General features: G+C 42.6%; 1 protein-coding gene across 1 annotated transcript in view; it reads left to right on the top strand.

Annotated features, from left to right (window-relative positions):
* Positions 1–22,486, top strand: part of LDAF1 (lipid droplet assembly factor 1) — a 55,504-nt gene that overhangs the window by 20,581 nt on the left and 12,437 nt on the right. The window contains exons 2-3 of the mRNA XM_066576290.1: positions 1,434–1,578; positions 14,439–14,607. Coding sequence (XP_066432387.1) covers positions 1,486–1,578; positions 14,439–14,607 — 262 coding nt within the window. The 5' untranslated portion in view covers positions 1,434–1,485. The remainder of the gene's footprint in view (positions 1–1,433; positions 1,579–14,438; positions 14,608–22,486) is intronic.

Genomic DNA, 22,486 nt, shown 5'->3' with positions numbered 1-22,486 from the left:
ACCTAAAAGCTGCGTTATTCCGCCGCGGATTTACACCGCGGGGAACACTGCATAAATCCATGGACTTTAGCCCTTACTCTCTCCACCTTGATAAAATATATACACTCAGAATAACATAAATAAGAGAATCGATTCATGCATGAGAGAAATCACTTAAACAAACTGGATCCATGAATTGCGTCATGACATAAGCTAAAGCAGCAGTAAAAGTTGTAACGGAGCAAATTTCGTTACTTACCATGACCTTTAATTTACTTGTGCTTAGCGTCTGCCCGTATTCTGCAATTCACTAGTTTTCTTAGTCTGCCTGCATTTTCCACCAAAAACTGTTGGACTTTATTTATAATGCGAGTAGACACGGAGAGTATGATGGCCTATCATGGTGGACCACCTTCCTGAACAAAACATGACAAAGTTTAATGACTAATTATGTGACTTGTTGCCCACACTACCCTAGTAAAGGAATGTGGCCACAATGACCAAATGTGGTTTTCAGGAAACACTGCTTCTTCTAGCTTCAAGAACAGCTCAGTGAGACTAAAGGCCCATTTACACTAATCGGCGATTGTTTTAGTGATAATCGTTGTGTCTAAATGTGCACCCATCGTGCAATTTTCGTGCACTGTTGGCTGATCATTAAATTCAGTCCAAACTAAAAATCGTCCTTCACTCTTATCAGAAGTTCTCCACGGAGAGTGCTGATAGCATTGTTTCCCGTGGAGAACAAAGGATCTGAGCACAGATAATAGCCCTCGGGCTTTTAACTACATTCAGCTAAGGCTTCATTTGCACACTCAATTGCTCTTAAGTAGCTGAGTAGCTACTTAATAGTTTATGCAAAATGATCGCTCAAAGCTGTCACTCAGACTATCCTTTGAGCAATCTTTGGGCGATCATCTGCTGGTGTAAATGGGCCTTAAATATTAACCTTTAAATAACAAGTGTTACACATATCATCTTAATACTTTCACTCATCTTGGTGTACCTACTACTAATACGTTTTACAGAGAACTGTGTATTCAATTTGTTACTGCTAATTTAAAAGTTAGTAAATCTGCTCACTCTCAGATTGCTAAACTATTATTGGACTTGACTCTGTTATTTCTGAGGCATACCACCCCGAGGGTCCAGATAGAGTGCTGGCGTCACATGACAAGGAGTAGGCCTCCGGCCATACGTACAGTAAGTTCTTTCAGGTGTTACACACTGAAACCAGAAAATTCAATAAATTAATACATTCTCTGCACATATTGTAGAATTGATTGTTGGCTTTACAGGAGAATAATGCCTGATACCGAACAACCATGGATCTAACACTTGTGTTATGGCACTTTTAATTTTAGATGTCTGATAACTGATGAATTATATAATGTTGTTGGATCAGAATTTAATGTGATTGTAAAATATATATATCTTTTTTTTTCTCTTTCAAGAAACTGCTGCCATTAGAAACAGCAGACTGGGTACTGGCAATCAGGAATCAGCATGACCAGTCCAGAAACTGCAGGAGGAGAGAAAATGCAAGAATTACAGAGGCAAATAAACTCTGTCATGAAGACCATCAATAATAACTCCAAGGTTCTTCTCCTTTTATATTTCTTTGACTGAATAACGACATAGGGATATTGCTATTTATTGACATGACAGTCGGAGACCAGTAAAAGCAGTTTATATTAAGATGGAGGAGGTTAGTGAAGAGGATCTCTCCATTGTAATCAGGAGTCTCACACACAGCAGAGACCAGTGCATGGAGCTTATAGTAACCTGATTTCGAAGCCATTCATCCTCTGCTGCTAGAGAGGCTCACTTAGAATTTGTATGTTCAGAGAAATTGTGCCCTAGAAAAATGCCTTCCTGTATAACGGTGTTGGATGGCACAAGCCATGATTTTTTTTTTCCTGATGGAATCCAACAAAAAAAGCATTGGTATATCTCCATATGAAATTGGAGGCACATACACTGGTACTGTAGAGTCCTCATGAAAGTCTTTGGCAGCTCTATTACAGCATGTAAAAAAAAAAGCTGCAATATTTCCTAGGGCTATTTGCACCCGGATAATATTTTTGTCCGATTTTTCAGACCGAAAAATCGGTCTGAAAACTTGACAGAAATAGCACCCATTTATTTGAATAGGTGTATGCAGATGAGCTGTTTTTTACTCGGGCGTAAAAGATTGTAGCATGTCCTTTTTTTGTCGGATTCTTGGGCAAAAATAGCACATGTACATATACATCAAACAGCACACGGATGGTATGTCTCTGTGCTCTCCGATGTGATTGCACCAGAGAATATTGGATGCCAGTTAAAATTCGTCCATGTGCAGGAAGCCTTAGTGACATTTAATGATTTGTCATTATGGTCATATTCCCATCAATGGTCTCATGTCCCTAACGCTCACCTCTCCAGTGCAATCAGTGAGATAGATGGAACCCTTAGGCTGGGGTCACACGGAACCGAAATCCCGCTGAATGACCGTACGAAAATACCACAAGATTTCTGCAGGAGAAATGCAGCTTCAAAACCCGCGGTCTTTCTCCACGGCTTTTGGAGCAGCTTCGCTCCGGCGTGGAAACTGGGAAAGAATTGACATCCCGCGTCTTTGAATTCCCGGGTGGTATTACAATTTCAGAGCGGGTTTGCCGCAACGGATGGGCCATCGCATGCGGCTGAGATTTTTGCAAATCTCGTCCACTTTTTTGCTTTATCCCAGGATAAGAAGCCGAGGGCAGAATTTCCGTGCAGGAAGTCTGCACACCTACTGGGAACCAGCCTTAAAAGCTCCAGTCGTCTTTGTGTTTTTACCTTTTGTACACATTACCCATAATAAAACAAAAAAAGAAAAAAAAAACACTGAAAAATGTATTAAAATAGTCCTGTATATCACAAAAGCTGTAAAATTATGTTTGCAGCCCAAGAAAACAAAATAGGGCCATAATACCACCACATGCGTAAAGTCACTAAAGTGTTTGGTCCTTTAGGACTGAAACACTCTGGTCTGTGAGGGGTTAACAGAGGCAGGTGCCTGTTTCTTTATAGTATAGATAATATAACCTAATTCACAACCTCATTATGTTGCATCCATATTATTTATTGTATAAAGTCATATTAATTTTGTCACTGGTCCAGTGTTATCAATTTTTGCATACACTAATCAACGTCTGTTTCTTTAAAGGGAGTCTGTCAGTTCCTTTCTCCCCATTAAACTATTTACAGAACTGCATAGTTGAATGAAATGGATGTGCAAATATACCAATGATGCTTTAGATAGAGGCTTAATTGCTGCTGAGAAAATAAACTTTATATGCAAATGAGATTGCAAGTGCCCAGTGAGTGGCCCAAGTCTTCACATCTCCATTGCTGTTCTACATCACTGACAACACCTGAACCATCATTCAAGACGAAGGAGCAGGTGCAGGGCAGGGTTTAACAAAGAGACTCTGGGTACTTTGGATCTAACTTATATATGACATGAAAAAAAATATTATTCTCAGCAATTAGACCTCTTTTCATAGACAAATGGTAGGTTTCCACATCTTTTTCAGTCCACTATCTGGCACTGTAATTAGTTTAACCCTTTGCAATCCAATTTTGGATTCAGAGTTTCCTAGGGGGTTTTCTCTTTCTGCCATTATACAAAGGCACCATCTGCTGGCTAGAGCCAGTACTGTGGTATGTGACATGTTGGAGAGGCACCCAACAACAGAGCAGCCAGTAATATACAGTAAGAATATCCTGCCAGACGTCTTCCGACATCAGAGCTGTACAGCCTTCAATCAGAATGTCTGAAGACGTCTGACAGTGGATTGGAAAGGGTTAATGGACAGACTAGAAGTAACAGACTCCCTTAATATGTCCCACACTGCTGACTACCTGCAAGAGGAGGTCCTACTACACATTTTCCTTTTTGCATGCTGACATTACAGCACCTGTGCAGATAACATTAAAATGGTGATCAGAACATCTAGGAATGCCCTCTCCTCTCCAGGGGGGCTTTAGCAGTGGCATTGGCATCCTCTATGGTACAAGCAGCTTGGGTTTCCCACTAAACTCAAGCAGTGATCACACTTCTATTAATTTTTAATTGCTGGGGAATACGTTGCTCTAGTTGGGAAAATATTTAGCTATTAGTATTCTGCACATGCAGCATTGTAGAATCCAGGACCCTTGGAACTGCAGATCTTCTGCTTTCAAGTATTTTTTAAAAAGTGCTTTATTTGTAAATACTGTAAGTACTTATAATATGGAATATTCAGCGCATGGAGAAATCGCTGACTTATACATTCTCTAGTCAGATTTAGATACTACAGTACATAATGAAAAATTAGGTCATCTCAACCAAGCTAGCATATGTATTTCTCTAATAGACAGATCTAAATGCACATAGATCAATCCCATTAGTCCATAGTGTATTGGGTTACAAATTATTCTTGTCCACTATCCCTCAGGAATAGCCCAAACCTCATAAACTCCATATATTAAAAATGAACCACATCACCATATCCCTGAGGGCTCTTTCACATGGGTGTACTTTGCATCAGTATTTTGGGAGCCAAAACCAGGAGAGGAGAAAAAGTATAATAGAAAGGTTTGCATGTCTTGCATATTTTAGACCCACTCTTGGTTTTGGTGCACAAAGTACTGATAATAAATTTGCCCATGTGAATAAGGCCTGACTCAGTAAATATCATTATGTATTATGTCCAATGTCCCACTGCTTTGAACATTATTTTATAGAGTGCCTTATGCGTTAAACGTGCACATATGACCTATTATGGACCTATGCGCTGCAGATATGTAAATACAGCACCCATAGCATGCTATGTGCCCATATAGTATCTTTCTTTGCTTTTAAATGAACATTAAGTGAAAATAATAAACTTTGTAAGAAATTAATACTGTAAAATATTAATAAAACTAACCTTACATTTATGTCTCAGGAGGCTTCTGTTTGACAAACCCCAGCCCCTTTTCACCTCGCCACTGTTAGTACTTATATTTTGTTTTCTTTGTCTTTGGCTGGAGACAAAGATTTTTCTGCGGACTCTGCGCGGAAGGCTTCATTTGAAGTCAATGGAAGACGTCCGTTCCTTCACATTTCGGAAAGGTCGCAGATTCTGCGTTATTGCTAGGCAATGACACGGGAAAAGCAGTCTGACATGCGCAGTACAGATAAAAACTGAAAGTGACAGGTACGCATGGACGCCGTTGCTCCCAGGGCCGGATTTCGGTGCAGCATTCCGTATGCGGAATCTGGCTCTACAGTGTGTAGGGGACCCTAATCCCATGACCAGCGCCTTTTACATAAGCCCTGCATTTTAACTAAGCAGCAGCCAATTCATCTTATTTTTTATATAGGAGTTTGTATATAAAGTATTAGGCCTCCCTTACACAGGGTGTTTTGTACAGCGTTTAGCGCTGCCTTTTCAGCCGAGCGCTAAACGCTGTACAACACTCCCATTCATTTCAAGGGGGCTGCTCACACAGGGCTGAAAACGCAGCGCCTCCCAACGCTGCGCTTTGACAGCGATGCATGTTCTATTTTGGGGCGTTTTCAGCCCTGCGTCGCCCATTGAAATAAATGGGCAGCGGTTTCAGCACTGCTGAAAACGCGGCAACACTTGGTGCTGCGTTTTTGGCAGCGTTAACCGCTCGCCGATTTTCGGGGTGAGGGCTTGTAATAGAAGACCTACCCGAAAAATCTGTCCCAGCTAGTTAGAAGAAAAAAAGAAAGTTAATACTCACCTAGCCGCTGCAGTCTGGGTCGCGGCCGCTGCTCTCTGTCGCTGATCCGGGCTTCCTCTGCACTCAGAAGTCTATTGCCGGAGGCCAGGTTTGAGAACTCCGGCAATAGAGTGCTGTGATTGGTTGTCGGCGCCCAATCACAGCCCTTCATTGACTGTCTCAGCCAATCAGCACCGGCAAGCTCTGATTGGCTGAGACAGTCAATGAAGGGCTGTGATTGGGCATCGAGCAAGCGCCGACAACCAATCACAGCACTCTATTGCCGGAGTCGGGGTTCTCAAACCTGGCCTCCGGCAATAGACTTCTGAGTGCAGAGGAAGCCCGGATCAGCGGCAGAGACCAGCGGCCGTGACCCGGACTGCAGCGGCTAGGTGAGTATTACTTTTTTTTTCTTTTCAGCATTCTTGGCTGCGTTTTCAGCCGAGCTGAAAACGCAGCCAAAACGCTGGCATAAAGTATGCCAGCGCTGCTGAAACGGGCGGAATCTGCAGTAAGCACAGCGTTGCAAAACGCTGCGTTTCTACAAACGCCCTGTGTGAGGGAGGCCTTAGGGTGCTATTATAGAAGTGTTATTGGCTGCACGTAATGCTTGCAGTTTACCACCAATTGCTGGGCTGTACCTGGACTTGTCATTGTATCAAGTTGAAAGACCAGGCATAGTCTGGTAATTACCGGTAGAATGCAAGCATTACCTACAGCCCAGCCGTGTAATGTATAATAGTCTATAACACTACTCATTATGCAGTATTTGTCATCACCAAGTGCTTTGCTGCTTGAAGTCCTTCATATGATGACAATTAGACTGAAATTACTATCTTGAGTTAGAAAAAAAACTACTAAAGTCATAAAATGAAAAGTGTAGGATGAAACAGATGTGTTATCATAACAGACGTACAGTAATTTTACTGATTAATGCAGTGGATTTGAGGAAATTGAAAGATCTAGAGACTGCGTGAGGGATTTACAAAGGATATCTGTGATGTTGAGCGCGACCTTTCTGCCCACGGCAAGGCAGCTATGAAAAATGGACTAATGAATTCTCCTAAATTATTGCCAAAAATTGTGCATATTCTTCATGCTGCCAGGTTCTCTTTATATTAGTGCTTTTTTAGCTCCAATACTAGAATAGGTACGGTTCCACTGTACAATGTGTGCTGATTATTCTGCATCTTATTGTATATTAACAAAAAGAAACCTTTTACTATGGTACCTAGTATACATTTCACCTCTGCCATTCCCATCCCTCTATTTCGTTTAACTGCCTGTGTCAATCTTCACTATCCTGAACCTATAAACCTTGTGTGAGCCCAAAACAAGGAGAATAAAGGAACAGCAAACAAAATAAACAAAATCAATATCTCACCTTTTCCTCCCTTAATCGCCTCCATTCCATTGATCCTTTTTTGTCCAAGATTAGATTTAAAATTGAGAAATTTACATACAGCTGATTTAGTATCCATAAGTTACACATGGTCTATGCTATGTAAAACAACAAGCGTGATGTTATTGTCTTTGTACTTCTTTTTATTGAAAAATATGCAAAATCAACACATAAAGGGAAGTTTGAAAAAAAAAATTGAGAAATGCACTCTGTCCCCCCCAAAAATTGCGCCCCTAGAAGTTGTCATTTTGCTGTTAAACTTGGCATGTGGTAACATCTCAGGAAGATGAGAAGGAAATGATTAGAGTTGCGGTGTAGATTAGATGAACGGTCTTGCCACCTGAAGCCCTAAAAGTGGTTCCATGCTTGGCCTTTTAAAAGGCTCTCAGAGGCTCCTTGTGGTAGTGACCTCTGTTTCTGCTTGTGTAAATTTTTTTGACCACTAGACGCCTCTGTGATGCAATCGTAGAGATTTTGCGCAATTAACCGAGTTTGAGAGGGGGCGCATTATTGGAATGTGAGAAGCTGGATGGTTTTATCGACGAATTGCCCACTACCCGAACAGTTCTGACCAAACTATTAGGAGGTGTTGGGACCACCAGTAGAGGGATCGTATGATCATCTGACAAGCACGAGCAGCTCCAACTATCTCGTTTTCTGCCATCTAGAGACAGGTGGCACCATCATTACAGGCCCCTGTGTCTGATCCATTTCCAAACGCTTGTCAGAAGGACATTTGGGCTCACGCTGCCTATTATGTCTACTGCCTTTAACACCTGCCAACCATCTTCTCTGTTTGCAGTGGTGTCATGAACGATGAAACTGGACTGCTATGGAGCGCAATCAGGTTGTCTTCAGCGACGAATTGAGGTTTAGTTTTGTTACTGACAACAGTAATGTTCGGGTCTGGAACCCTGGGGGTGAGCGTCTCAAACCTGGATTTGCTGTGGAGCAGCACACTGCTCCCACTGCTGGTGTGATGGTCAGGGGGGCCATCATATACGACAGTCGGTCCCCCCTAGTAGTGGTATGATGGACAATGAGAGCTCAGTGATATGTTCAGGAAACCCTGCAGCTACATGTGTTCCTCTATTGGCGGCTTCCAAGAGGCATTGCTTTCCATTACTATATTCTGAGATCCATATCTTTGTCATCGATTGGGCTGTGTGAGGGCTCGTTTTTTTGTGATACACACTATAAGGATAGTGTGTATCATATTGGAATTCCTAGTATTATTAGGGAAGAGAGTGGAATGCGCCAATTTGTGGTGTTAACTGTATAGACAATCCCCGAAGCTCCCGTAAAAGCGATTGAGTCTCTGTGCAAAATGGTTTCATTTTAGGGCATTGCTAGACACCATGCTAGAAGTCAGATTTTGGTTGGGAGCACCTCTGGCATGCCTGTAAACTGTGAGGGCCTCTGGGATGCTGGGAAATGTCAAAGTCATATATTGCACATGTATAATTTTAATGTTTCCCGCCATCTTTCATTCGTTATGGCTGTTCTTACAGATATTCAACCATCCCATGAGATATCTCCTGATCCCGGAGCTCTCGCGTCTATCTCTTAAACAGTACATCATTGTCTGATACTCCCCTTCCTTCCCTAAATCTAGCATACAAGTCAGAGATCAAGTGCCTCTGAGGGGACTTTCGCATGAGTAAATCAATTAGGTTGATTTTCACCTCTTTAGACACTTTAGCAAGTCTATTGCGTAAGAAGTTCCAGATTTGTGTGTATGGTAGAAAGTGAGACGCTGGTAGATTATATATTTCACACATCTTCTTGAATGAGTTATACCTAGGTTCCTCCTGGTGTAGTAGGTGTTGAGCCGTCAGAATGCCTCTGCTACGCCATAATTATCCTGGCCGTCAATGAACTCGGGGTGCCCCCATAGATCCATATGTCTTGACAGTTTGAATGATAGACCATATGCTTTACGTGTTATTTTCCAGGTGGCAATAGTATCTCTTGCCATGTTAGAGTATTTAACTCCTAATAGGAGGCTAGAAAAACCTGCGTGTAAGAGGGCGTTTAGGCTCCAGGGGTATAGCCTATGTCTGGGAAGTTGATCCATCCCCGCCCTATTTTTAGGAAGAATAAGCTTTTTTAAAGCAACACGTGGACTTTTAAGTGACCAGGTAAATGCCGAGAATGCAGTGTACAATCTTCTTAAGTCTTCTCACGTGAGTAATAGTGGGAGAGTTTGTAGCAGATATTAAAGCATCCGCAAACTATTCATTTTGATCAAGTGGTAACGCCCCAGAATTGATAGCAGAAGGATACCCTATCTGGAGTTCATTTGTAATTTTATGTATTATTGAGAGATAATTCAACTTATTTAAACTTTTGGGTATTTTGCCTATGTTTATCCCCAGATATTTGATAGATGTCTTTACTACAGTAATAGGAAACTTTATAATGTCTATATTATGTAGATTGCCCCGAGGGGAGATATCTAGTAACTCACATTTTTCAGTATTAACCTTAAATCCTGATTGCTTCCAAAACGCTTCAAGCAAGGCAAACACCCACGGCAGGTCTGTATGTGGACGAGCAAGTGCCAATAAAATATCGCCTGTAAACAGCATAGACTTGACCGTCCTTATTATGAATCTTGATCCCTGCTATATATCTTCTTCCCTCCAACATACGCGCCAATGGTTCTAATGGTATATTAAAGAGCAGCGGGGAAAGAGGACACCCTTGACTGGTGCCCCTTTGTAGAGGAAACCTCGGAGAGAGAAACCTCAGAGTGTATTTTTGTGCCTGTGGAGAGGCATATAGATTCCATATATAGGAACAGAATGAGCCTTTAAAGCCCATCCTGTCCGTGGGACATTATCAAACGCTTTTTCCATATCTACTGTTAAAAGTGCCAATATCTTTAGATCAGTGTTAACTAGGGAGCTTAGGCGGTAAGTCGTTGCGTCAGCTGGGTCTTCCCAAGGTTTAGGAAGTAATGTAACCACTTAAATAACTAAAAAATGCGTCACTTATGGGTTTAAAAATATCACTTTTTTATTAGAAATTTAAATTCTATGATTCTTTCTGAACTTGGGGGTATAATATTTTAAAAAATATTTAGTATAGTTTAGGAAATTTGATGCTACAGCCGCTGAACCCATTGAAAGCAAGCAGTGCTTTTTGCGAAATATAAGCCCTTCCCTGAAAATCATCCCTAGCTTGTGTAAAAAATAAAAAAATATATATACTCACCGCTGTCTGGGTCCAGTGGGTATTGCTGCTTGGCTCCCCTGGCTAGCTTGTGTAAAAAATAAAAAAAAAAGTACCTTGAAAATCCTCCCTAGCTTGTGTAAAAAAAAAATAAAAAATATACTCCCCTCTCCGTCGCTGCCGGGGCTTGGCGCGACCTCCCGCTTGGCTCCCCGGCTCTGTACTGAAGATCTTTCAGCTGGTCCTTTGCGGTTCGAACATCTAGCCCCAGTATGTGCGCACGTTCCGTTTTGCAAGTGTGCAAGATCCCCAACGTGCTGGGTATTGTAAGTTCACAAAGTTGGCATAAGTCTTTTTATTGGTATGACTCTAGGACTCCTATTATGCGTAAGTTATTTCATCTGGATCTCTTTTCCAAGTCCTACAGACGCTCCCAGATTTTTTTGTTGTCTCTCCAGAGGTTGTCCACGTGCTTAGATGAGGAGCTGTACTGTGATGACAGGATCTCAATTTCATGTCCTATATTCTCTAAATGGCTACCGTGTTGTGCCACCACCTCTTGAAGTTGGCGCAAAGAACCAGCTACTATAGCTGCTAGAGTTTCCTGGATGTGAGGAGAAATTAGTTTTGCCACCTCAATGGCTAGCATTTTGTAATCCATTACTGGTGCTTCCTTCTCTGGTAAGCTATCATTTTCTGATGTTGCCGGGAACAAATGGGGTACAGCAAGCAGGGATACCTCCTTATTTGTAGCTCCAGTTACTGGTATTGTTTTTGGATTCCCTTTGGGGATTACATCTAATTGCTTTGCTTGGGATAAACCCATTCTAAATATGAAGTCCTCCATACAGTGTAGTAATAGATACGTATACGAGGGAGTGCTGATAAATTTTTGGTTTTACCCAGAAGGAAACGAGATAGGAAAATGAAACTTTACATTTATTCCACATACTCTCCACTGATGTCAACAAACTTTTTAAATCAGTATTCCAAGTTCTGTAAGGCTTGCAAAAAAGGATTTCGGTTGTGCCTCAAACTAGTCATCCGTAGCAGCCATCAGAAATGGTGTGAAATTTGTTACCCTTGAGGTGTTTCTTCAGGTTTGGAAACAGATGATAGTCGGAGGGAGCTAGATCTGGTGAATAAGGTGGTTGGTCAACCAGCTGGAAGTCTAGCTCCACCAGTTTTGCCGTGGTCGCTTGTGCAGTGTGAGCGGAGGCGTTGTCTTGCAGGAACAAGATTCCTTTAGACAGCTTGCCACGTAACTGCAGCTTATTTCATACTATGCAGCGCTCCTCCTCACCTCATCCTTTAGGCTTTATGCTGTCAGGTTTTTTGGATGCAGAAATTCTGCTGAGTTTGCTCCCTGTTTTTTTTTTGTTTTTTTTAAATAGCCCTGTACATTTTAAAATCATACGTCATGATAAGCCCTACCCCCTGACCACATCCCGCTGTCCCACTTTGATCATGGGAAAATCTGGTCACCTCAAGCGCAGCTCTGGAAAAATCTTGCAGCCGGGAGTGGGAACTCAGCAGTCAACACAACATTGGAGTTGTGGGTCTGGAAATCAGTGCTGCAGATCTCCTCACACCTTCTATATTAACTGAATATCACTGTGTTGTTGGTAATATAAATGGGCCGCCAAATGCTGAATTATAAGTTTGGCCAGGGCCGCACTCCATCTAAGATCATCCCTGAACCCAGCTTGTCAACATCTGCACACTGCTTGAGGGCTGTAGTGATTTTCTCCCCTCCTCCAAATAAAAACCCATATTATTGTCTATAAGATGGTCTATAGAGATAGGAATATCCTTTACATGCTGGCAGATTTCCTGAAGGTATAAGATGAAGAAGCCTGGTACTATGTTGCCAAAGTCGGTCATACGCTAAGCCATCCTGTGTGCACGAGTAATAACCGTATACTGTATCTGGCCATTATATGACTTGGAGCCCGCAGAGGGGACACTGGTGACTAATGCAGGCTCCATCTCCCTGAGCTCAGCTCTAGAAGGGGCGAAAATGAGCCGTGATGTCGCCACGTTCTGGGTATGGGTATAATCTTGTACATAACGGCAATGTCACTCTGGAGCGCAGCGGGCCGAATGCACACACTGACGGCAGTGTGTGCATCCGGGATCTCTATCCTCCCCACACCTCTCTTCTATGGTTCCGCAAGAGAGGATAGGGGAGGTGGCACTGCTACGGGCGCACACCCTTCTGCCGGCAGAGCTGAGAGGAGCAGGGGCGCCATGAAGACCAGGAAGAGGCAAGTATATGGGTATAAGGGGACACTTTTACTACTGGGTCTACTGTGGGGATCTCTATTATTGCTGTTGCTACTGTGGGAGCTCACTATTATTGCTGTGGCTATTGTGGGGGTCACTATTATTGCTGTGGCTATTGCGGGGGTCACTATTATTGCTGGGGCTACTGTGTGGGCTTACTATTATTGCTTTGGCTACTGTGTGGGCTCACTATTATTGCTGTGGCTACTGTGTGGGCTCACTATTATTGCTGTGGCTACTGTGTGGGCTCACTATTATTGCTGTGGCTACTGTGTGGGCTCACTATTATTGCTGTGGCTACTGTGTGGGCTCACTATTATTGCTGTGGCTACTGTGTGGGCTCACTATTATTGCTGTGGCTACTGTGTGGGCTCACTATTATTGCTGTGGCTACTGTGTGGGCTCACTATTATTGCTGTGGCTACTGTGTGGGCTCACTATTATTGCTGTGGCTACTGTGTGGGCTCACTATTATTGTTGTGGCTACTGTGTGGGCTCACTATTATTGCTGTGGCTACTGTGTGGGCTCACTATTATTGCTGTGGCTACTGTGTGGGCTCACTATTATTGCTGTGGCTACTGTGTGGGCTCACTATTATTGCTGTGGCTACTGTGGGGGCTCACTATTATTGCTGTGGCTACTGTGGGGGCTCACTATTATTGCTGTGGCTACTGTGGGGGCTCACTATTATTGCTGTGGCTACTGTGGGGGCTCACTATTTTTGCTGTGGCTACTGTGGGGGATCACTAATAATGCTGGGGCTCCTGTGATAGCCCACTTTTATTGCTGGGGCTGGTATAGGGGAGCACTAATACTACTGGGGCTACTGTTGAGGGTCACTATTACTACTAATTCCGATATATGGGTCACTAGTATTACCGAGGCCACTCTGCACATGGCAGTGTATCTCAAGCTGACTTAGGGGATGTTTACACATGGCGGAAATGCTGGAGCCCCCGCAGCAAATTCCGCCTCTAAAAAAAACCCGTCAAAATCTGTACCATTGGTGCAGATTTTGACTGGAAATCAGCTGCGTGTCTGAAGCGGATTTCATATTATGCGGTGCTCCTCGGATACGGTGCTCCACTGTCCGTGCTCCCTGGCTTACGGTTCCCTGCATCCTGGTCAGGTGTGGCACTGCTGGTCAGGTGAGGCCACTACAGGCCACTGGGAACCGGAAACTGCGACTACGTTGCTGATTTCCAGTCAAAATCCGCAGCAATAATACGTATTTTGACAGTTTTTTGGATGCAAAAATGCAGCAAAATTTGCTCCCTGTCTTTTTTGAATCAGTGCTGTATTTATTATAATGATGGAGGTAAAATCATACGTTGTGATAAGCCTCACCCCTGACCATACCCCATTGTCCCAGCTGTTCTGCTGTCCTACTGTTTGCTATTCACTTACAAATAGGGGTAGGTGTCCTACACCAGCCATTCTGCCAGTACTGTACTGGCTGGGACTTCCTTTCCCACACTACCCATGCTGCCTTGCATAGCTCTGGTCCAAGCAGCTACAAGGCAGCATCTGAATGCCCCTCAGTTGCACATAGTAACTAGCAGTGTCCTCATGTCTCTTTAACTAGACAAGTCAAATGCCTAACAACAGGCAGTGGATTTCAAAGCTCCTGGAAGGGAAACCCCTATGGGCAGACAATTGATCAGTGGTAAAGTAAAAAAAAAAAAAAATGATGCAAGCTTATTACAAGATTGAGATACAAGATGATACACACAGTCTGTTAGATGAGCCTAATTTGTATGAAAAGTAAGTGTCCTTTTAAACAAAAGTGAACATAATTTCTTTTTGTTAAATTCCGTTTGTATTTTCTGATCTTCTTCCATACTGTTGTAGGTGACCGCCTTTATGAACTCTCCAGTTGGACAGTATTTGGATGAGCGGCCCTTTCTGTCTCTGTCACTCCTGGTTTTTATTGCCCTCTCTGCTGTTCCAGTTGGCTTGTTTCTGACGGTAATTGTAGGAACCGCAGTAACAGCCTGCCTTGGGGTCATAATTTTAGAAGGTAAGAGACTTCTGCATTTTCTTTTGTCTTGCTAAATCTATAGGGAGGCAATTATTGTATATATTCTTGTAATACCTTTTATATCAAAGAGGATACTCAGCCTAGACAAGAAAGTTAAAAGTAAGCAAGAAATATAGTTCTTTTCTTATTGCTCTTTTCAGTCTGCAGCATTTTCAGCATGATTCTCAAGTAAAAGTTCCTGTAGAAATCTTGCAGACAACACAGGGGTTAAAGAGGACCCATCCCTGAAAAGAATTAGCAGGGTTGGCTAAAAAAAAAAAGAATTATATACATATATTTATTTAGTAAAAGTAGCAAAACATAGCAAAAACTAGATAACTTTATTTTCGGGTTGGTTTAATTAAGGCTTTTTAAAGTTATCATGTCATTTTTACTGCACAGTGAACACAGAAAAAACAAAACCCTAAGGCCTCATGTCCACGGGCAAATTCAGATTTTAAATCCGCAGAGTTTTTCCTGCACGCGGATCCGCGCCCCATAGGGATGCATTAGACACCCGCAGGTAGTTAAATACCTGCGGATGTCATTTTTCCCTGAAGGCGCGGGTCCCGCGTGCAGGAAAAAATCTGGGCATGCTCCATTCAGGCGCGGGTTTCCCGCGGGGACGGCTCCCGCAGGCTTCTATGGAAGCCGTTCGGATCCGCGGGAGACCAGCGCCTGAATTAAACTCACCTGCTCCGGGCGATGCAGGTCTTCCTTCCTCCACGGCCGGAAACTTCTTTTTTCATCCCAGCGGATGTGCCCGGCGCATGCGCGCTGCACGCAGCCGACGTGCCGAGCACATCCGCTGTGCCGAAGAAAGAAGATCCGGCCGCGACAGAAGGAAGACACGTACGGATCGCTGCGGGTAAGTTTATTCTGATTTTTTTAGCATCATGTACGCAGGGCAGGAGGGATCCGCTACGGATTCTCCATGGAGAATCCCTAGCGGGCCTGATTTTCCCCGTGGACATGAGGCCTAAGGCTGGGTTCCCACGGGAGGAAAATCTCGTGGAATATCTGCAGCGGGACTGCATGGGACATCTGTGAGATTTCCACAGAGGAAAGGCTACTTCAAAACCTGCGAGTAGGAAGTGGCCTTTACCGCCTGTATTCTGCTGCAGGAATCTCTCCGCATAGAGGGAAGAGAGTCCGCAGCAGAAACTGCGATACAATTGACATGTCGCGGATTTGAATTCTGCGCTGCATGTCAGTTTCCCCGTGGCTTGTCCTTGGCGGACTGTCGGCAGGGTGTGAACGAGACAATTGCAAATCTCATCCACTTTGTTGCTTAGTCTCAGGTTTAAAAATGCATGCGGAATTCCGTTTTGGAAGGTCCGCATAGAAGTCTCACTGCAGTTCCGCCCCATGTGAACCAAGCCTATGAACAATCTCATAAGTAATTACAAAGCAGCATTAAGCTGTCTCTGGCAGTCCAATAGAGATGATTGGAGCTGCAATGCAGATGTTCAACCATCGCTTTCATACAGCGAGACATGGGACTGATTTTGTCATCATTTGGGCTCCTAGTGATCGGGTCACCACCATTCAGTCACGTATCCGCTATCCTGTGGCGATACTATAAAACCTATGGTGATACTATAAATGTCTTCTTGTATCCCACAACACAATATAGTTTTAGCTACGCAACACTATGAGCTTTTCTTGTTTATTTTGGCTCCAAGTTCTGTTCTTTTCATCTGGTTTCACAGTTCCTTGGACACATTGTGGTTGACAGATGTCCTATGTGGTAATAAACCGTTCACAGTATGATTATATATTCAATAATTTCACAGATTATGTGCTCCATATGTTTCATACAGAAGTTTTATGATATTCTTTGCCAAACACCAATGAGCAGTAATTTATAATTTCAATAAAAATGTTATAACTATTAGTTTTTTATTTGTAATGCCTTTTTGTAGCTTTTTATTTAAAACAAAAATTTACAAAATTGACATTAAGTTCATAGTCATAAGCTTTGTGTATTTCTGTCTTCTCCTTCCATTTAGACGCGCTTGCGCTGTGCGGTCTTCTGCTGTTTCAATGGAGCTGCTCCGGCGTGCTCGCGCAGACCAGCTCTCCGGCACGAGCACGCCGGAGCGCTCCATTGAAACAGCAGAAGACCACACAGCGCAAGCGCGTCTAAATGGAAGGAGAAGACAGCGTTAGACAAAGTGCATTAATATGGACATACAGAAGTGTATAACCCCACTTGCTCCCGCGAGACAACCCCTTTAAGGCCCGTCTCAGACATAGAAATTACTTAAGTCAGGATATTAATGTTGCATTAGACAATATTTCTCCTATAGTTGTGTGTCTTCTCTGTTAACATAGCTTAGCCTTATTTAATTTGTCTGTTGACTTCTTATCTCAAAATCCTAGTTACTGGCACTAAAAAGCATAGGTTTTAGTCTTCTATTTAAGGGTCAATAGTCCAATGCAAGGTAAGAAACATACACTTATTGCATTCTATAACTTAACACTTTATATTCCATGACACAACTATTTAGATTATTCCTTCCAGTTTCAATGGTGTGGAGAGTATACAGAGAATGGCAAGATTGAGAAAAAACATCTAGATTACCAATTTGAGTGCAGTCACTATCTAAGGCCGAATACACATGGCCATATTGGAAATTTCACCCAAGAATCTAAGGCACAATCTATATTGAACAGCACACAGGTACCGGTATGTATGCTGTCCGATATGGTAGTGCACATTGCATGTCCTATGCCCGTCCATGAAAACAAACAAGAATAGGACATGCAGCAATTGTTTTTTTTTTTTCACACAAACCAAAAAAATTGCATAGTCTTATAGGCTAAAATGAGGCCATGTGCTGTTAGTGGAGTACATTGACAGCACATAACCCGATATCATGTCTATGGGAATAAGCCCTAAGAGGAACAGAAACACAAGCCTCCAGTGAGCAAAAGAGCGCGAAACTTGGATCACTAAGCAGTGGAAAAGCATTGCATAGTAAGATGGATCCAGATTTCTTGCCCGTGTTCATGGGAGGGGTGGAATTTGGCAGAAGCAGCATGAATCAATGAACCCTTCCTGTTCACAGTGTGTCAGTACCTCCATCTACAATAATCTCTCTTGTTCGCTTGGGCCAATATTCCCACAAAATGATTTCAGCATATAGTGAAATCAATGACCTGAGGAATTGCTGCAGTTCTGAAGGCCAAAGGCTGTCCCTAATAAAGCTGCCATAAAATAAATGCACTACATCTCATTTATTTTAATACACCACCCAAATCGTTGATTTTTCAGTATTGAACAAAATAAACTAGTTTGTGATGAATATGGATTTATGTAGACAAATATTGTGATCACTGATTCAGGTATATACTTAATGAGAGTAAATTTAAAGGGTCATTCATTCATTCATTGATTCATTCAGCTATTCCCCCAGAGTATATAACTGAACTAGTGTTATCTTGGTTAGTTATTTCTCTCTATCTGAAACCCCTGGCCTCTTTCTCCTCAGATGGTCATGGGATCTCAGTTCTCAGTTCTGACCAGCTCAGATCTCCTTGGAGTTATGTGTTTGTTTTCTAGTCAATTTCTCAGTCTGTGTGATGCTGTTACACAGGACCTGGCTGCAGGGGGAGCAGTTATTTGTATCCATTACTCATGATGATCACACAGCTATGATAGAGGACATCACAGCTCATTCTCGGATTCCTGAAGTGGTGCTACACAGGTATTGCAACACAAACTTCAGACAGAGGTTTGAAGATCGCAAATGCCAAGCTGTCACCAGGAAAGAGACCAGCAGCCAGTATTTGAAGATTCAAGTTTTTGTGGTGTATGATCATGAGTACCCTCACCCAGACTCTTCGCCAGTAAAACTGATTATTTTCCTTCTAAATATGTTTATTGGTTTTCAAGTCGGCATTACATTATTAAATATAGTTGAATATGTGGGGCAACGATCTCTGTGCTGTTTGCGCTGCGGGGGCTACAGGCGTGTATGGGCGAAGACCTCCCCCAGAGTTATAGGGTCATTAAATTCTTGGGTAACTTTAGAATTGGTGTAGAACCGTCCTGACCCCAGAGCCAGTAGGCAAGCCCAAGGGCCCAGACGGCCACACATTCACAAATCCCTCGATCCCGAGGCTCCTATAGTAGTTGGCCACCTAACAACAGCTTGAGGGTTACAAAGGAGATCACCCAAACCGCCTGGTCCCCAACAAACGCTGCAACAGGGATTTTCCATTGCGCCCGTGGGACTGGGTGAAGTGCAATGCAAACAATTTTGTAAATAACATTTAAAGACAGGATTTAACAAAAACAGCAGTATAAAACTGATTACTTTGACTTCATCACTGTACAACCTCCCCAAAGGTCCTGTGCTAATAATTTGTGCAGGGCACAGTGACTGCATATGTCAGTTAGCCGATTTAGTCAGTTGGTTAATCGAAGTTCCTGCAAGACTAAAGGCTGATGTACACGCAACGATTATCGCTCAAAATTAATCCAAACAATGGCTCTTGAGTGATAGCCGTTGCGTGTAAGTGTGCGTCCCTCGTGCACTTACTATGCACTCTTCGTTGATTGCTTACTTCAAGTCAGAAAAAATCCTCATCCCTGATAACAGGAACGGCAGTCTGTGTTCACCGCTGGCAGCGCTGATAGCATTGTATGCAGCCAGCAGCCCACAGCAGAACAAAGCAGATGTATTGAGAGAACAGACCATCCGCTGTTCTTCAAATACATGCAAATGAAGCTAGTTAGCTACTAATGGGCTGAATAGCCCATTAGTAGCTAATGCAGAAGGATCGCTCAAAACTGTCCGTTTCTGACGAATTTTGAGCGATCATTTTTGCCTGTAAATGGGGCTTAAGTTACTTCAGAGGAGACTCCTATTTTCAAGCAGCATCTATGAAGCTATTTACCCTGGCCAGGGTAAACCATTTAATTGACTGTGATAACTCTGTATTGCATGCACAATATTAAGGACACCCTCTTTGTAGGGTACGGATGGAATTATAAAGTTAAATGAATCTTAGTAAACTGGCTGTCTGCATTGTATCCAAATAATACTGTGTTTTTGCCATATTATTCATTATCATAGTTCAGTAAAGCGTTGTTTGTTCAACTGAACTGACGAAAAGCCTCTCCAGCACCTGCGTCATATTCTGCACCTGTTACAGTAACATAAGCAAATATCTATGACTTGATTTAAACCCCTGGTTTATATTAAGAATACCAAGATTAATGGAATTCATTCAAATTCTGCACATTGAGCTCATAGAATTATCTTGGGAGCCCAAGACAAGGAATGGCAGTGGTTCGGTGAGCAGCATGATTGCTTTTGGGTAACTCAACAACGCATAATATTGACTTCTCATTGTCCTTACTTCACCTATATACTCTGAATTTTTCCCTTCTTTTCATTTTTCTTATTTAGGTCAAAATCATTTTGTATTTGTTTCTCATGATTGTCTCTGCCAGTAAAAGAATACTGTCTGCATGTTCTTTGCCTATTGAACTCTTGATAAAAATTGTACACATCAAGTGTTCTGCCTCTTGTACACAAATAACGCTCTTTTCTCTTATAATGATTTCAGAGCTCTGCCAACAGATACATTCAAGTCAGGTTTTATGTGCTGTGCCACAATTTGTAAAGATGTATTCTCATTTATTCCTCATTTTAATACAATCATTTTTGTTTGATTAAATCATGAGAACTGTAGAGATAATGGCCTATATTTCATCTTAAAATAAAATCAACCCATAAGTCTTCTATCAAATTGCTAAAATTCCTATTCATCTGTTCTCTAGTTACTGTGTATCATTTTTAGGAAAGGCTAGGGTGTGGCAAATTAAAGAGATTTTCCTTAGGGTGCACGCCGAGCCGATATACGTCGTCCTCATGTGCAGGGGGGGGGGGGGGGGAGGATGGAAGAGACAGGAACTGAGCTCCCGCCCCCTCTCTGCCTCCTCTCCGCCCCTCTGCACTATTTGCAATGAAAGGAGGCGGGACGGGGCATGGCTAAAGTCTCCGAATTAGCCACGCCCCCATCCCACCTCTCCCCATTGCAAATAGTGCAGAGGGGCGGAGAGGGGGCGGGAGCTCAGTTCCTGCTCCTGTCTCTTACATCCTCCCCCCCCCCCCCCCCTGCACACGAGGACGACTTATATCGGCTCGGCGTGAAAACCAAGCCGATATACGTTCGTCTGAATGCAGCCTTAGGAAAGGTCCTCAATGTGTGATTGGTGAAGTTCTTACTTTGGATCCTTCCAATCAATAAAACAAGGAAGCCTTTGAGCTCAGCAGCCACCTTAATTCCTATCCAGATACAGCAACACGTCGTGCATGCGTATTAAAACTGGTATTTCAACTCAACCCTATTTAAAGGTTTGGTGCCATGATCATGAACCTTGTTCGTATACTCCAATAAGGCATATGAACCTCACAGAGCAGGGTCCCCCACCATATGAACCGTAACGGAGAGCCACTCTGTAAGAGCTCCTCCTGTCCTGGCAGACTTTGAGCTGACCTTGTATTACAGGATGGCCACTCATTCGAGGCCTATCATTTATTAGTATGTTTTTGACATTTTTGGCTGTCCACTGCTTTGCACAGCAAGATCAACGGTTTGCTGGGAGAATGACCCGGGGTGATCAACTGTCCAACCTAGGTACTGAACACTGAAAGCAGTTGTCTCTGATGAAACAACCCCTTTTAGAGTATAATGCCCCCTTTATTCTAGAGATTGAAGGGAGTCCAAGGGGTAAAAATCACACGAATCACACAATGGATGGCCTAATCTAATAACACGTTGCCAATGTGTTTTCCTTGAAAAACGGCTTTAAACCTCATTCACTCTTGAGTATTCTGGTCAGTATTTGTAAACTTAGTAACAAAAGTTGTCTAAATGTCCAAGTGGAGGAGGTACAGATCTTTCCATTTTACTTTTTCTTTCTTTATATTCCACTCCTGGTTTTGGTTCTAAAAGCATTCATGAAAAGCACTGACCAAAATGCTGTGGCCCAGGCTTTTCAGTCCTGAACTGTAAGCCTTGATAGGTACTAAAGTATTACTGTATAACCAGACAGATTGCCTATTGACCACATCTAAAATGTTGTGCAGCAGCCATATTTATTGCAACCCAGCTTTCATAACAGCAAACTGTGTCAAATTTGTAGCATCTTGACAGAAAAGGGCATCTCAGCAACTAAATTTTTAAGTGATTTTCTTATTTTAAGTTAACCTCCACTGCAACTGTCCTGCCTGATCTAATCTATGGTGTGAAGAAACGCAGCTGGGCGGTAAAGTTGATAAGGCAACTGTACAACTTTTGACAAGTATCGTACATGGGTCCTATTAACTGGAATTGGATCCAACCATCATACATTCTGGGCGTTGTACAGTTGGCTCATCAATTATACCACCCAGCATGCATCTCTGCAAGCCCAATGGCAGATCATGTGTAAAAAGATCAGTGGAGGTACACTTTTAAATGCCTGTTTATGTTGGATAATTATTCATCACTACAAGTTGTTTACAAGCACTGTGTATGGATCAGTTTGTAAAGGTTTTGAATGACAGGGTTACCAAAACAATTATCCTTAGCAGTGGCATGAGCTATACACAGTGGGTCTGGAAAGTCTGCAGTCTCTTTACCTTTTTTTACATTTTGTTATGTGCCTTGTGAAAATTAAGACTTTTTGGTTTCCCCCACCCCCCGCCCCCCCATCAATAATAACAAAGTGAAAACAGAATGTTAGAAATCTTTGTTTATTTAAAAAAAAGAAGAAAATCTAGCACTGACATAAGTATTCAGACCCTTTGGTCTGACACTTGGAATTTAGCTCTTGGGGTCTCGGATTTCTCTTGAGGTGTTTCTACACCTTGATTGG

This window comes from Eleutherodactylus coqui, chromosome 8 (assembly GCF_035609145.1).
Source record: "Eleutherodactylus coqui strain aEleCoq1 chromosome 8, aEleCoq1.hap1, whole genome shotgun sequence".
In the NCBI taxonomy this organism is placed as follows: Eukaryota; Metazoa; Chordata; class Amphibia; order Anura; family Eleutherodactylidae; genus Eleutherodactylus; species Eleutherodactylus coqui.
Note: the sequence above shows the minus strand (reverse complement) of the source record. Positions and strands in the feature narration are given on the sequence as shown.